The following is a 15881-nucleotide window of genomic DNA, read 5'->3' on the forward strand; positions in this document are numbered from 1 at the left end:
ACTTCCAGGCTGGTTTCCAGCCATTTCCAGCCTGGTCTTAGCTGGTCAGGCTGGAAAATGACCAGCCAAATCCAGCAAAAAAACAGCTTGACCAGCCTGGTTTAAGCTGGATATAGCTGGTTTTGGCTGGACTCCCAGCTTGGCTAGGCTGGTCAAGCTGGTTTTAGCTGGTCATCTCCCAGCCTGACCAGCTAAAACCAGGCTGGAAATGGCTGGAAACCAGCCTGGAAGTGGCCAAAACCCCTCTAAAACAAGCCTGGTTGACCAGCTAAAACCAGCCAACCAGCCTAGGCTGGTTTAAGCTGGATTTTTCAGCAGGGTATTCAAAACAATTACTGAGTTATTGTAGATAATAAGCAGGTCTGAGCTTGACGGTGTTTTTGAGAGCGGGTTTTGAGTTTACCTGTTGCTCGGATGTTTCTCCCAGCATCCTCTGGATCATCTGGCTGATCTTGCTGAATGTGGGTCTCTCAGCGGCGTCCAGGTTCCAGCACATTTTCATGATCGTGTACCTGTGCGCACAAACAAAGCCTAAATCAGATTCACACCAATAAAAATACAAAAGATACTGCATTCACTGTCGGTTTGTGTTAATTATCTTTACATTGTGTCTATAGACGGCTTTCTATCCTAAAGTGAAGCAAACCTCTTCAAAGGTTACACAAAAAAGGTCAAATGCAAGTACAAAATCAAGTTGTTAGAGCAGCCGACTGTAGTATTGGTTACCTAGCAACCAACAGCAAACAAAACCGGTATAATTGAGACCTTAGATATTTACATTAGATGTCGCCTATGCTATTGTTGTCTATTGGAAGGAATACGTCAATAAAGCCGCCATTTTGGTACAGGGTAGCACTCCTTTGAAATTAATGTGGGACCAAGGTGCAGCGGAGCAATGGCCATCAGCTGCTAGCCACATCAAGATAAACTGGCGCTCTAGGCAAATGATGATCATGCTGCCCTCAACCAGAAAGTGACAAGTTCGCCAAGTGAAGAACAGGGGGGAAGCATTCGGGGGTCCTGCGGATGAAAGTGAGGACAGGGGGAGAACGCGCCAACCCTGCACACTCTTTCTCTTCAACCATAAATAGCTCTTTTGCACAAAATCTTGCACAATATTATTCTGTCTTATGTAAACTTACTTGTATAGTCTGTCTTATGCTTCGTTCACATTAGACGTGTCAAGCACGATTGATTTACATGTTAAGTCAATGCAAAGGTGCAAATAGAAATCCTGCGGCGCAATACCCTCGAATGAGGCAACGCGAATGACGTAATTCACATGATTAAATCAGTTTTGCGCATCTGACGTGAATCGCTTGAGTTGAAAAACTTCAGCAGACATTCGAGCTGCGTTAACCAATCAGGAGCTTTCTCTTGTAGGGGAGTGATTAGGAAGTAGCGCCTGTTGTTGGTGTCTCGGGGGGACGAAATGTTCACTCGTCTATTTACGCGAAACTAGTTTCGAGAGGATCACGTGCTTATGATTGCTGCAGCTGGTCCCGCATTATTCATATTATGATTCACCAATCAGAATCTCCACACAGAGATGCCAACTGGCCCAGCTGGGACACGAACCAGCAACCTGCTTGCTGTAAGGTGACAGTGATAGCCAATGTGCCACCCTCAACTTTTTCAATATACATAAAAAAAATAAGTAAATATATATTATAAACAATAGGAAACACTGTGAAAAATATCTTATATAAGTTCACATTAGAGCTGCACAATCAATCGTTAAAGGGTTGTGATCTTGATTCGACCCCCTAAACGATCTTAATCCAGCATTTCTACGATTCTGGCAATCATATTTTCAAGTTCAGGAGAGAAGAAAAGGCGGCTGCACGAGTCTTTTCATTGTTTTACACACGATGCTCAGTGAGATTGACACCTCTAAATGATGTTGAATATGTCACATACTGTATTCACAAGCTATAATTTACCTACAAATGTCAATATTGTCTTAATATAATGATGTTTTCGCGAACGGGAAATCACACGTGATGTGAGTGCTGACCGTGAGCTGTTATCACAGAGAGGGCGCGCGCGCTCTACTTAATGATAGACGCGCGCACGTCTTCTTTAGTGAACAGAACCTGCATATGTTGCGAGTAACAGGTAATACAGTTGTAAATAATATTCAGTTTGTGAGTGATCGTTTGGGAGCCGCGCGCGGAGTATGAACAAGCACTTAGCAGTCAGAAAGAAACCGAAAGTGTGGACTTTATTTAAATGATCGTATCACATTTTAGAGTTATGATTACGACAAGCATGTGATATGTTTTTTTTTTTTTTCATATCGAACACACAGTTGTGCATGAAAATAAATGTTTACAATGTCTGAATAACTACTCTAGCCTATATATTGTTGAATATAATCTGATAATGGCAAATGTCTGATTTTACCAGTGAATAAAATTGTCTAATATGACAGATTGCAAGCATATATCTCAAACATAATAATTCAACATCAGAATTATTATAAGTAGAATAGAATTATTTATAGAAACCAGTAGACCTACACATAATATTATTATCGATGTTGTGCCATGTTTGTTTTTACCATACCTTTATTTTACATCTACAGAACAGTGAGAAAAATCGTGACCTTTATTTTAAGAAAAAAATCACGATTCTCATTTTAGCCAGAATCGTTCAGCTCTAGTACACATTAAGCACATCCACTGTTAAATAAAGTGCAATCTATTTTTTCTGTGACAAATTTTCAAAGTGAAACCCACACATGAAAGTTTTTTTTTATTGCTTTGAGACTCAAAGAGTTGATGGCAGCGTAACTAAACGCTTGTTTTTAGGTCACATTGTGTTTTGCACGCAGCTCTACTGCTGTGAATCTAAATATACAATCACATCATCTCTCCATGAGAACATCAGCTCAATCAATTCTCTTCACTTCTGTTTCATAACTCTGTTATAACCATGTTTTAACTCTTCAGAGTTGTTTCAAAGTTATGAAAAATGCTGTTTACATATTTTGATACTGAATATGTAGAGCACAAACCAGTCTTATGTCACACAGGTATATTTTTCAGCAATAACCAACAATATATAAGCAATAGTATGCACCAAAATGATGGATTTTTTATATTTAATTTTATATTAAAAATTTATATTAAAAATCATTTTAATATTTAGTATGTCTTGCACATTTTCACTTGCAAATAATTAAAAAGTTTATTTTATGAGTATTTTTCTGCATTTCTAAGCACTTCAATATTTCATTTTTTTTTTTTTTAATCTCAGATTAAAAATGATTAAAATAAGTATATCTCAACCAAAACTTTTCCATTTACTAAACTATACATCAGTGGAAAGCTTATTAGTTCAGTTCTCAGATGCTGATTATGTGGTTCAGGGTCACATATTAAATGATCTACTCTGTAACAGTATTGTTAACCCTTGCAGAAAGATCATTTAATAATCTCTGAAACTACTTTTAACGCCATGCAAATATATTTAAAGAATGTAATTTTTCTACTGATTTATTTGCATATTATTATGATAATTATTAATATTTTAAATTAGCTTTAATTGTATAATTTAAGTTTTAATTCTCTCAGTATTTTGTTTTTCACATTTTTATTATTATAGGTTTTTGCTTATAAAAGCCTTTCACAAAACATTAATTTAGCTTGAGTTATTTTATTTTTAAACTAATACAATAATCCGTAATATTTTGAGTAGGCGTTTATATTTTAAATTTAGTACTCTTGTTACAATTTTTCGCTTGTATTTGTATATTAAGGGCAGCACGGTGGCGCAATGGCTAGCACAGGGGTGCTCAATCCTGTACCTGGAGATTTACCTTCCTGCAGATTTCAGTTGCTACCCATATCAAACACACCTGCCTGTAATTATCAAGTGATGTTCAGGTCCTAATTAATTGGTTCAGGTGTGTTTGGTATGGGTAGCAACTGAAATCTGCTGGAAGGTAGACCTCCAGGTACAGGATTGAGCACCCCTGGGCTAGCACAATCGCCTCACAGCAAAAAGGTCGCTGGTTCGACCCCAGCTGGGTCAGTTGGCATTTCTGTGTGGAGTTTGCATGTTCTCCCCGTGGGTTTCCTCCAGGTGCTTCGGTTTCCCCCACAGGTCCAAAGACATGGGGTACAGGGCTGCGTCCTAAACCGCATACTTCCATACTATATAGCACGATAAAATCAGTATGTGAGCCGAGTAGTATGTCCGAATTGATAGAATTCAAAAATCAGTATGCGAGAAGTACCAAGATGACTTACTACTTCCGGCGAGATTCTGGAGTGCGCATCCCATGCATGCTGCGCTATCTCATGATGCCCCGCGAGCGAATTCATGAATGGGAGTAAAGCAACTCAACTGACGCGGGTGAGTCACGAGACCAAAATGGCGGTTGTAGTACGTACGAATTCCATTCATACTTTAAAGAACGTACTTTTCCAACGGCCGAGTAGTACGTTTAAAATTTAAATACAGTACCTACTGAGTAGTAGGCAGTTTCGGACGCAGCCCAGGTGAATTGGGTAAGCTAAATTGTCAGTGGCGTATGAGGGTGAACAAGTGTGTATGGATGTTTCCCAGCGATGGGTTGCAGCTGAAAGGGCATCCGCTGCGTAAAACATATGCTGGATAAGTTGGCGGTTCATTCCGCTGTGGCGACCCCTAATTAATAAAGGGACTAATCCGAACAGAAAATGAATGAACGAATTTGTATACTGACTTATATTTGTGATTCAAGTTATTTTTTCTTGTTTATTTATGGTTTTGAATTGGATGATGGCACTTTAATCTTTCTTCCAACAACTTTCAACCTTGAAAAGGAACTTTTACTGACATTTTTAATAGTATAAAGTGATATATTGTCTGGGTCGAAGTTGTGAATTATGATAAACCGCCAGTACATGTTCTGTTATTTTACAGACTTATTTCTCTATGTATTAATTATTTCTTATACATTATATTATTTCAAACTACTATTGTGTCAATTATTAAACTGCATTTTCACAGTATGTCTGATAATATTTTTTCTTCTGGAGAAAGTCTTATTTGTTTTATTTCGGCTAGAATAAAAGCAGTTTTTAATTTTTAAAACACCATTTTAAGGACAAAATTATTAGACCCTTTAAGCTATATTTTTTTCAATAGTCTACAGAAGAAACCATCATTATACAATAACTTGCCTAATTACCCTAACCTGCCTAGTTAACCTAATTAACCTAGTTAAGCCTTTAAATGTCTCTTTAAGCTGTATAGGAGTGTCTTAAAAAATATCTAGTCAAATATTATTTACTGTCATAATGACAAAAATAAAATAAATCAGTTATTAGAAATGAGTTATTAAAACTATTATGAATAGAAATTTGTTGAACAAAATCTGCTCTCCGTTAAACAGAAATTGGGGAAATAAATATACAGGGGGGCTAAAAAATTCAGGGGGTCTAATAATTCTGACCTCAAATATGTATATATATATATATATATATATATATATATATATATATATATATATATATATATATATATATATATATATATATATATATATATACCTACAGACCGTATAAATAACAAATTTTTACTTTTACATGCAATACATAGATATTTTGTACATCTAATATTTATGTTTCATTCATAACATCTAGTCAACAGTATGCTGGTGTACAGTAAAGAGTCAGACGGCGTGGCTAAAGCTGAGAGGATGAGTGTGAAATGTGTGGAAAATCCAGGCCTGGCAGTGGGATCATGTGTTTAACAAGCAGAACTGAAGATCTGTTCAAATAAAGAGCAGAGACGCAGATGTGAGTCACAGACAGATGCGGAAAATCACACTCTTTTTCTCTTCTTTTTTAGGTTTTGTTTAGAGTTTGACTAATTGTTTTTGCGTTTTGCCGTTTCCATTAAAGAGACAGTTCACTCCAAAATGACAATTCACTCCCAGTTTAATCACCGTCAGTGAATTATTATATTTATTATTATTATTATTATTATTATTATTATTATTATTATTATTATTACTATTGTTATTATTAATATTATTATTGTTATTATTATTATTATTATTATTAATATTATTATTATTAATATTATTATTGTTATTATTATTATTATCATTATTATTATTATTATTACTATTATTATTATTACTATTATTATTATTAGTATTATTATTACTATTATTATTATTATTATTATTAATTGTTATTATTAATTATTGTTATTAATTATTATTATATGTTTTTTTTCTGTTGAACACAAAAGATATACAGTATTTTGTGTGTTGGAAAACAAACGTTTGGCTCAGTGGTTAGAACTGTGTTTGCATGTTCTCCCCATGTTTGCATGTGTTTCCTCCAGGTGCTCTGGTTTCCTCCACAGTCCAAACACAGGCGCTATAGGTGAATTGGGTAGGCTAAATTGGCCGTAGTGTATGAGTGTGTGTGAATGTGACAGTGTATGGGTGTTTCATAGTACTGGCTTGCGGCTGGAAGGGGATCTGCTACGTAAAACATATGCTGGAATAGTTGGCGGTTCATTCTGCTGTTGCAACCCCTGATAAATAAGGGACTAAGCCGAAGGAAAATGAATGAATAATAATGCACATTGTGGTTAGATATTTGACATTGCAACAAATTTGCATTGTATTGTATTATTATCGCTATCATTTTAAATGGTGGTAAATATTGCTAATAAAGATTCCTTACATCTCTGGAGGAGCGAAGTCAGGTCTGGACATCTGATAGCCACACTTGATCATTTTGTAAAACTTTGAGTCCACCAGGATGTTTGGATACGGACTCTTTCCTGCAGAAACATACGTTTTAGATATTTGACGAAACGTTTGTGCATCATCATGTTCAAAGCAAAAGCACAGAGAATCAAACACAGGCTCATTCTGAAAACGTAGCCCCGTATACATTTTTGGAGATCGTGAATTATGGAGCCAGAGGTACTTATGGCTGCATTCCGTCTTAAAAACTAATGCTACGGGGCGGTATGACGTCGTTGCTTTTCGTGTTTAGCAGCTAACGGATTATGTCCATGAGGACGGCTTTCCCACTGTTACAAGTTAGTCCAGTGGCCTGCCGCGTACGTCGGTGGACTTGAGATGCAGAGCGGAGTTGACCATGACAATGGTGTTCGAATCTGGTGAAGAATGGTTCCAGAAAGCAGGTAAAACAAAAACAGAAGCCACGAAATTAAATAAAGTAGTAAATAATGAGAATAATGAGAGAATGTGGTAAAATCTAAAAGTGTGGTGAAAAATCAGGCGGAATGTTCTGGATTCTGGATTGTTTTTCGAAACAATATCGGTTGGGTTTAGGGAAGGAGGAAGGTGGAGGATCGGTTAGTCGGTCAGTCACTCAGCCGAAAGCAGTCTCTGGTGTAAATAGCAGGCGTGAACGGCACTCGCGAGAGAAATTTGAGATCTCAAAAAGCGTACACAGTGGCCTCTGATGGATTTGCAAAAAACCTAGCTCCTGGGACATATTTCGTGCTCTCCAGAAATGTATATAGGGGTATGTAATTCGAATGAGCCTGGCTTGAGAGAATCACATCAACTTCTGTATATCAGCATCAGCCAGCACAAAGGAACACATGACTGTCTTTATCTTTTACACTGATTTTGCATTTCGAACCATGCAATCTGCTTTTTGCTCAAATTTGAGTGCAAATAATGTTTGGAAAAAAAACAAAAAGACATTTTATGTTTTACTCTGACCTCAGCTGAATTCAAAATAATTCACAAAAAAGCATAACAATGCATTACAAAGCATTTTTAATGTTAATAAAGTTTTATTTAATGTCAATAAAATGTTAATACTATTTGCACACAAATCCCCCAATTTATTATTATTATTATAGTAAAATTATTATTTTTATTAGATTTTATTATTATATTCTTAACTCAAATCATACATCTAAAACGTTTTATTAATTTGTTTTGTTAATTAAACCAAAATGATTAATACCAACATTAAATAAACAAAACTGAAAATCCATTGAAAATTCAAAATGCATTCATACTAGCCAACAGTAATTTACTTGCTTTTGAAATGAATAATACAAGTCTAAATAATTTATTAAAAAAAGCATTACATTACGTATTAACAACATGAATATTTCTCACACAAATAAAAAAATAATTTTTTTTTGATTATATTTAAAACTTAAAACACCATCTTAAACTGCATGATTATTTTGCTTTGTTAATTACATAGACATTATTAAAAAATATACCAGCATACAAACTAAAAACTACACAAAAAATATTTTTCAACAGTAATATACTAATATATTAATGTGAGCACATGATTTGATTATTTTTCAAAAATTGCATTGGACAACTATTTTCTTAAAAACTTTATGCACCCCCCAAATTTTATTTTATTACCAGTATTGCTAGTAAATAATAAAAAAATACATTTCATAATAAAATTAACATGCAACTATATATTACAGTAAAAATATACAGTGATTATATCATTTTCTTCTGATAAAAGCATTTGCAAATGCTTCAAACATTACATTTTGTGTTTTTAAAAAAATATTTAAAAGAAAATATAAAATATTAGGGCTTTCAATTTCACAATTATTATTATATTTGTGAAATTGAGAGCCCTAATAATTTTTATAACATATAACATATTAATTAAATTATTAATAATATTATTAATTATATTATTATTACTATCATTATTATCATTATTATAAAAATAAATTGAAAATGAATTCAAAATAATCCACTAAAAAGCACTACAAAAGCATTAACAACATTAATATTTTTCACACAAATTACAAAAAAATTAACAAAATCTGGATTATTATATTTAAAACTTAAACCACATATCTTAAAACTGCATGATTAATTTGCTTTGTTAATTAATTTTTTAAAACTACGCTGGTATAAAAACTAAAAATGACACAAAAACATTTCTAAAACTGAAAATTTTAACTCCAAATGTAAAAATGTATTCATGCCAGTCTACAGTAATATTAGTATGAGCACATGATTTGATTTTTTTTTATTGCATTGAACAACACCCCCCGCCATTTATTTTTATGACCAGTGTTGCTAAAAAAATTTAATAATTACTTTCATATAAAAATTAACATAAAATTACCTCTGATAAAAGCATTTGTCAAATGCTTAACAATTCAACTTGCATCCAATGTTATTATTAATACAATTTTTTACGCATAACAACTTGTACAATCTCATTCAAATGAAGGTGTGTGTTTTCAAGAAAGCCCCTCTCGCAAAAATAACCATCATTGATGCAAGAGCAGAATATACAAAGAGGAACAAATAACATAATACAAAATTCCACTATGCGCCACTAATTCAAGAAAATACAGCACAGGAATTGTCATGTGACTGCGTTGGCCCATTCAGCAGCATCTTTACATGCATGGAAATGAGAAGCAGACAAACCTTTCTGACAACTCAAAAAACTAAATCAGAGCTTCTTTAACCTTTGCTGTTGTGTTCCTGACTCACCCAGTGAGAAAATCTCCCACAGCATGATCCCGTAAGACCAGACGTCACTCTGAACCGTATAAACACACTCGAAAATGCTCTCTGGAGCCATCCACTTCACTGGGAGACGAGCCTGAAAACACACACACACACACACACACACACACACACACACACACACACATACATACATACATATGACACTGAACCACAAAACCAGTATGATGCTGCATGCATGTCATGATTTTGCCAAGTATGATGCAATCCTGGATTAACATCTATGTTGATCCTGGAACATCGAAATTTTGAAAATGTAATCCATAACTATTCCCTACAACAAAACCGTAAAATATTCTCAAAATCAGAGGTGGATAACAGTTGGACAACAATCATGTAGAAGTGCGTAAATCGGACTATCTGATCAAAGGGAAGGTTGCAATGGCAGCGCCCTCTCTTACGTAAAGACTAAGGTTAATATGAATATTAATGTGGTGTTTGTTTCCTCACGTTTCCTTTGACTACGTAGTTGGAGTCGTTCATGATGTCTCGAGCCAGTCCGAAGTCACAGATTTTGGCCACTCGGCTGTTGGTGAGCAGAACGTTTCTGGCCGCCACGTCTCGGTGGATGCACTGCAGATTCAGCACAGTCAGTCCATCAGTAACACTGATCAGCATCATGTAACTTCCCTCACTCGGCCGTAAAGCTGTTGCTTTTATTTCAGAGACTCACATTTTTAGCAGCGAGGAAGTCCAGTCCCTGCGCCACCTGAGAGGAGAATCTGAGTAAATCATCCATGTCCAGCGGCCACGAGTCCTCCTGACACTCCGACGAAGAATCTGGAGAACGTTAAAATATAAAATTGATAACGTGTGCTGTGTGTTTGTATACAGCTATGGAAAATATGACCAACGCACTATAAAATAAAACCAGTTTCTCTGGATAAATAAGACCAATGCACTTTAAAGAGCCCATATTATGGGTTTTTAAAAATGCCCTTCCATGTAGTGTGTAACACAGCTCTAAGTGAAGTAAGATATCCAGCTAAGGCTTCAATCTGTAAGAGTACAGTGTTTAAAACTGTTGATTCAGCTATAAAAGAGTCGACTCATAGTGCTTCAGACGAGTCGTCTTGATAACGAGTTATTTGAAGTGATTCACGTGCACGCGCAAACCCAGGAGATTTGAAACCTGTGGCCCCGCCCTCTAACACAGAAACCCACACACACAAACATGCCGTCGGTCGATTGAAGTCACACTGCAGATGGATATTACCGAGTCTCTACCCAAAGATAAAACTTCAGCATAAGCCCAACCTTGAGCAGTTGGAAACTACTGGAAACTACATGCTACAAAGAATACTTTGTTTGTTAAAGGAAGGATCAGTAAAGAGTAATGATCGACATGTCAGGACATGGATCGGTTTCTTCCTCCATTTCTCAAGTGTAAGTACGTGCGATTAAAGTTGTTGCCTCGTTGACTCAAGCTTGCAAATGTATTTAGTTGTGATTTGTTACTTGTAACCGTGTGTACTGTATCAGGTTAACTGGCTATATTCTCATATCGTGTGCAAAGCCACGTTAAAAACGCAAAGCATGCCGCTTTGTTTACGTTCCGTGAAGGAGGGTAATGTGTGTGTGTGTGTGCGTTTTGTCGTCAGGAGGAGGATTATGTGTGTGTGTGCGTGTGTGTGCACGTGTGTGTGTGTGTGTGTGCGCGAGGACGAGGACAATATGTGTGTGTGTGTGTCTGTGAAAAGAGCAGTGTGACAAGCTAGGAGATCTCCTCGCCAGTTCTTGGAGTTTTTGCTCAATAAAATAGTTAGTCGTCTGTATTTACATTCATCCACTGGCAGGTAAACTCCACGCCTTACACTATCGAGTGTGTATGCACTGTGACTATTTCTATATTGTTGATTAGCTGCTGTGCATTTCACTCTGTCTCTCGGTGAAGGCAGTCAGTGTCAACCAATCGCAACAGACTGTCATCGGTCCAATCAGCGCAGATTAGCTTCTCGCTAACGAGGGGTTTGGGAACAAATAAATCACTGTACGATTCATACGGGAGTCGCTGGGATAATTACGTAAAAATAAATGCAGATTATGAGACCATGAAAGTGTTTTTTGACCTTGCATGCATATTAGACTGTTGTTGTAGACCCTTACAACCAACACATGACCCTATTTCATGTATAATATGGGCTCTTTAAAATGATATCAGTTTCTCTGGATAAATATGACCAACGCACTTTAAAATAAAATCAGTTTCTCTGGATTTACTGCTGATGATATTTCTTCTAAATTTAATCTAAAAAAAATTAAATTGTTGAATTGTTGTATTTATTTTTTATCACAATAATTGAAAAATATGGTATTTTAACCACCTGTCATTAGCCCCTTTCACACAGTGATACCGGTAAATATCCGGAAAATTTCCGGAACGACTTTACCGGTATATTCAAAAAAGCGCTGTTCACACAGGCGAGGACGTTACGGAAATTTTCCGGAAAAGAGCATTCACACATCCATTCCAAAATACAGGTAAATTCTGACATCATTCACCACAAATGAGCTTTAAACGGCTGCGCTTGTATTTGTAAACATTTGACTAAATTACAAACTCTGTGGATGATCAATATTGTGAACAACTTTCGCAGGATCACTTCAGATGTTCATAATATGTGCGTATGCACTATGCAGGCGCTCATAGGCGCACGCAAAGCTTGAAGGTAAACAAACAACGGCTTATCATAAGCATCTCATCGATGATTATTTACACAGTTGGCATTAAGAAGAACATATAAACGTGATCTGACTAACTTCTAGCAGCTAAATGTGTCTGGAAAAATATTCAAAGGCTTTTATCCTCACAAACCGCGCGGACGTAAATGCGTCTGACTGTTGTGATTGGCTAAAGCAGACGTCTCACGTCAGCACGTTCTAGACGTGCACGCGCTTATTACGGCAATCTTCCTTCTGCATTCACACAGCGCAGCATTCCGGCAAATTGCCGGTAATGTTACAACTTCTCTTTCCGGAAAATAGCCAGAACGAATTTACCGGTATTTTCAAAAAGGACCTGTTCACACATACAACCTTTCCGGAAAATTGCCGGTAATTTTCCGGAAAGGTCTGTATGTGTGAAAGGGGCTATTGTCTTGAACAAAATACAATTTTTTATTAGCAATTTGGAAGAAATATTATTAGTATGTTTTTTAAAACTGGGAATGGTACGTAAAATGTTTAATCATGTGGTTCCTAGTTTTTTGGTGAACTATTTTTTAAATGGTGAGGAGTTGGGATTTTTTATATTTGTTTATTTAAATTTAGAAGTCTAATGGGGGAAAATATGTTTTTATATACAAGTGCAATCATGTGGAACAAATGACCAAAATCGATCAAGGAAATAAAAGACTTAAGGAGGTTCAGAAAAGCTATCTTAAGAAGGTTGTTTGATGAGGATGATTAGTTTGCATGGTGGATGAGGATGTTTTATTTTATGTTACTTGATTGTGAATAGGGTTGCAGCTGGAAGGCCATCCGCTGCATAATACATATGCTGGATAAGTTGACGGTTCATTCCACTGTGGCGACCCCTAATTAATAGTGGGACTAAGTCGAAAGGAAAAATGAATGAAGGAAGGAATGTATTTGTGAATTATTTTGTTCCGGTTTTAAAATGTGGTGGTACTGTTTGTTTTATGCATCATTTGTATTTTGAAGCCATACTTTGTTTTATTTAACAGCGAGAACCGCAATGGAAACAAGCCCAGGGCCTTATTGTGTTTTTATGCTTGTCAGTTTTTATTTCAAAATGTATGGGATACTTGTATTTTTATACAGCTTGTCTAAAATCTGTCAAATAAAATTCAATTCAGTTCAATTCAATTCAATTCAATTCAATTCAATTCAATTTAATTAGTTTGAGAATAAAACAAATATTAAAAGAGAGAAAGAAAGAAATTACACTCAAATCTCAAATTTACATTAGGGTGATGCATTAATGACCTCCAGACAGAATGATTCAGATATGTATACACACACACAAGACGTGCGTGTATTTCTCATGCTTATTGGAGGACAGTGTTTTGCAGACTCACCCAGAGCTGAGTTTGTTGGTCTGGATGTGACTGGTCTCATGTCCAGATAGTGATCAGAGCATGTGCTGGAAATCCCACTGTCACTGTCAGCACAAACACAATCAAAACATACAATCAATAACTCAATCTAATATGCAAAAAGAAGAACCACATCCACGCAAGAGGAAGCTGTCTGAAAGGGATGTGCTCTCCTGTTCCCACCAAACTTCATCAGGAGCTCCACAAGATCAATATACATGGCCGAGCTGCTATGGCCAAAACTTTTGTCAGTCTTGCCAATGCCAAACATCAATTTCAATGGTGCCAGAAGTGAAAATGCTGGGCTATGAACAATGTGAAACATGTATTGTTCTCTGATGAGTCGAGCTATACTGTCTTTCCCACATCTGGGAGAGTTACCGTGTGGAGAAGCCCTAAAGAAGCATCCCACCCAGACTGTGGCATGCCCAGAGTGAAGCTTAGGATGGATCATTGATGGTTTGGGTTGCAATATCATGGCATTCCCTTGGCCCAATATCGAACAATTCATGAGGGCCATGTGCACCCAATGGTTAAATCTTTGTATCCTGAAGGAGGTGCCGTGTTTCAGGATGATAATACACCAATATACACATCAAGACTGGTGACAGAGTGGTTTTGATTAACATGAAAGTAAAGTTAAACATCTCCCATGGCCTGCACAGTCACCCGATATGAATATTATTGAGCTACTTTTGGGTGTTTTGAAGGAGCGAGTTAGAAAAGGTTTTCCTTTACATTTTTTTTTTGTTTAGCACGAGCATCACATAGTGACCTGACCTCTACTCTGCAAGAAGAGTGACTCAAAATCCCTCTGGCTGCTGTGCAGGACTTGTATCTGTCCTTCCCAAGACCAAATAATGCTATATTTCCATCATACTATTGTTTTCTAAAAGTGAATGAGAAATTCACTGAAATATCCAAGTAACAGAGCTGACAAATAATGAATCTGCTATTGTTGTATTCTAAATACTATGCACAAATTATGAAAGATGAATAAATGACATGCCTGAGGAAGTGAAAGTCACATGTTATCTCTATCAGTGCTTTACAGTTTGTTGTCTTTTTTTATTTTTATAACTGATATAACAGACTTGACCAGCAAATAGGGTCAGACACAAATCATTTTTGCACAACCAATGATGCCTAAATCTAATGATTGCTTAGCTCATATCATATTAATAATCTGTGCAAACTATTATTATTGTTATACTTTGTTCACATACGTTAATACTGTATTTGTATTTATTGCGGCAAGGACTGATGGCCCATTTCCACTGAGTTGTAAGGTATGGTTTGGTACGTATTTATGTCCATTTCCACTGTCAAAGGGTACCTAAAAGCGAACTGTACCGTACCCCTTTTTGGTCACCTTTTGCAAAGGGTAGTTAGCACAAAAAAGGGTACCAAAAGGCGGTAGAGATACACAGAGATTCATAGAGATACCTCACTCACAGAAGCAGAAGAATGAAAACAAAAGAACCACCATTTTTAAAAACACAGCCGAGACATCACACCGTTATAATATATACATAATAACATGGTCGACTCGAGCTCAAACAAACCTTTTTGTCGTCTTGATGAACAGCCACAAAGCCAAGAAGAACAAAATCTGCTGTGTCCTGTTGTTGTTTTACAAACCCGTCAATACGTACCAGCATTTTCACTTTCTCTAGGGAGCTCTCCGCACGACTATATTTAAAACAACAAGCTTCTTGTGCTCATATTAATAACGTGCCTGTGATTATTGAAGCACTTCTGATATCCAATAATTTCAGAATGGGATAACCGCGAGAGTGAAGCGTGAAAAAACAAAGGAGAAGCCGGAAAAAACAGCAGCAAATGAGGCTTTCTGCAACAAAACATGAACAAACTGCCATGTTTAACATCGCCTTTTGGACTATTATGAACTCGGAATGACGGATTTACTTTCTAACAAGAGATTACATGTGCTGCTGAAGATTACAGACACAGATGAGAGGTTTGCTCTGACTGTAGGGTATATTTCGTGTTGTTTTCGAAGCCAAATAAGGACTAAATGTATGCTGTGTGTAGCTTATCTGTAATTGATAACATATCCCTGCTGAAAAATCCATCATAAACCAGCCTAGGATGGTTGGCTGGTTTTAGCTGGTCGACCAGCCTGGTTTTAGAGGGGTTTTGGCCACTTCCAGGCTGGTTTCCAGCCATTTCCAGCCTGGTCTTAGCTGGTCAGGCTGGAAAGTGACCAGCTAAAACCATCTAAAACCAGCTTGACCAGCCTGGTTTAAGCTGGATATAGCTGGTTTTGGCTG

The 15881-nt window shown here is 36.4% G+C and overlaps 2 protein-coding genes across 5 annotated transcripts in view; one reads left to right on the forward strand and one right to left on the reverse strand.

The window, feature by feature from the left end:
* hmgxb3 (HMG box domain containing 3) overlaps nt 1-5792 on the forward strand; it is a 70918-nt gene extending 65126 nt beyond the window's left edge. The window contains exon 22 of the mRNA XM_087281034.1: nt 5637-5792. The gene's annotated coding sequence lies outside the window, so the exon portion shown is untranslated. The remainder of the gene's footprint in view (nt 1-5636) is intronic.
* Nucleotides 1-15881, reverse strand: part of csf1ra (colony stimulating factor 1 receptor, a) — a 44781-nt gene that overhangs the window by 5235 nt on the left and 23665 nt on the right. For 3 of the 4 annotated variants that reach the window (XR_015506894.1, XM_087280786.1, NM_131672.1), the window contains 6 exon segments: nt 13570-13652; nt 10203-10309; nt 9980-10102; nt 9494-9605; nt 6696-6795; nt 404-512 (listed from right to left, as the gene is read on the reverse strand). Coding sequence is in view for 2 of the 4 variants with exons in the window: in XM_087280786.1 (XP_087136912.1) it covers nt 404-512; nt 6696-6795; nt 9494-9605; nt 9980-10102; nt 10203-10309; nt 13570-13652 (634 nt within the window). In the remaining 2 variants the exon portion in view is untranslated. 4 annotated transcript variants of the gene reach the window in all.

This window comes from Danio rerio, chromosome 14 (assembly GCF_052040795.2).
Source record: "Danio rerio strain M-AB ecotype USA chromosome 14, GRCz13ab, whole genome shotgun sequence".
Taxonomy (NCBI): domain Eukaryota; kingdom Metazoa; phylum Chordata; class Actinopteri; order Cypriniformes; family Danionidae; genus Danio; species Danio rerio.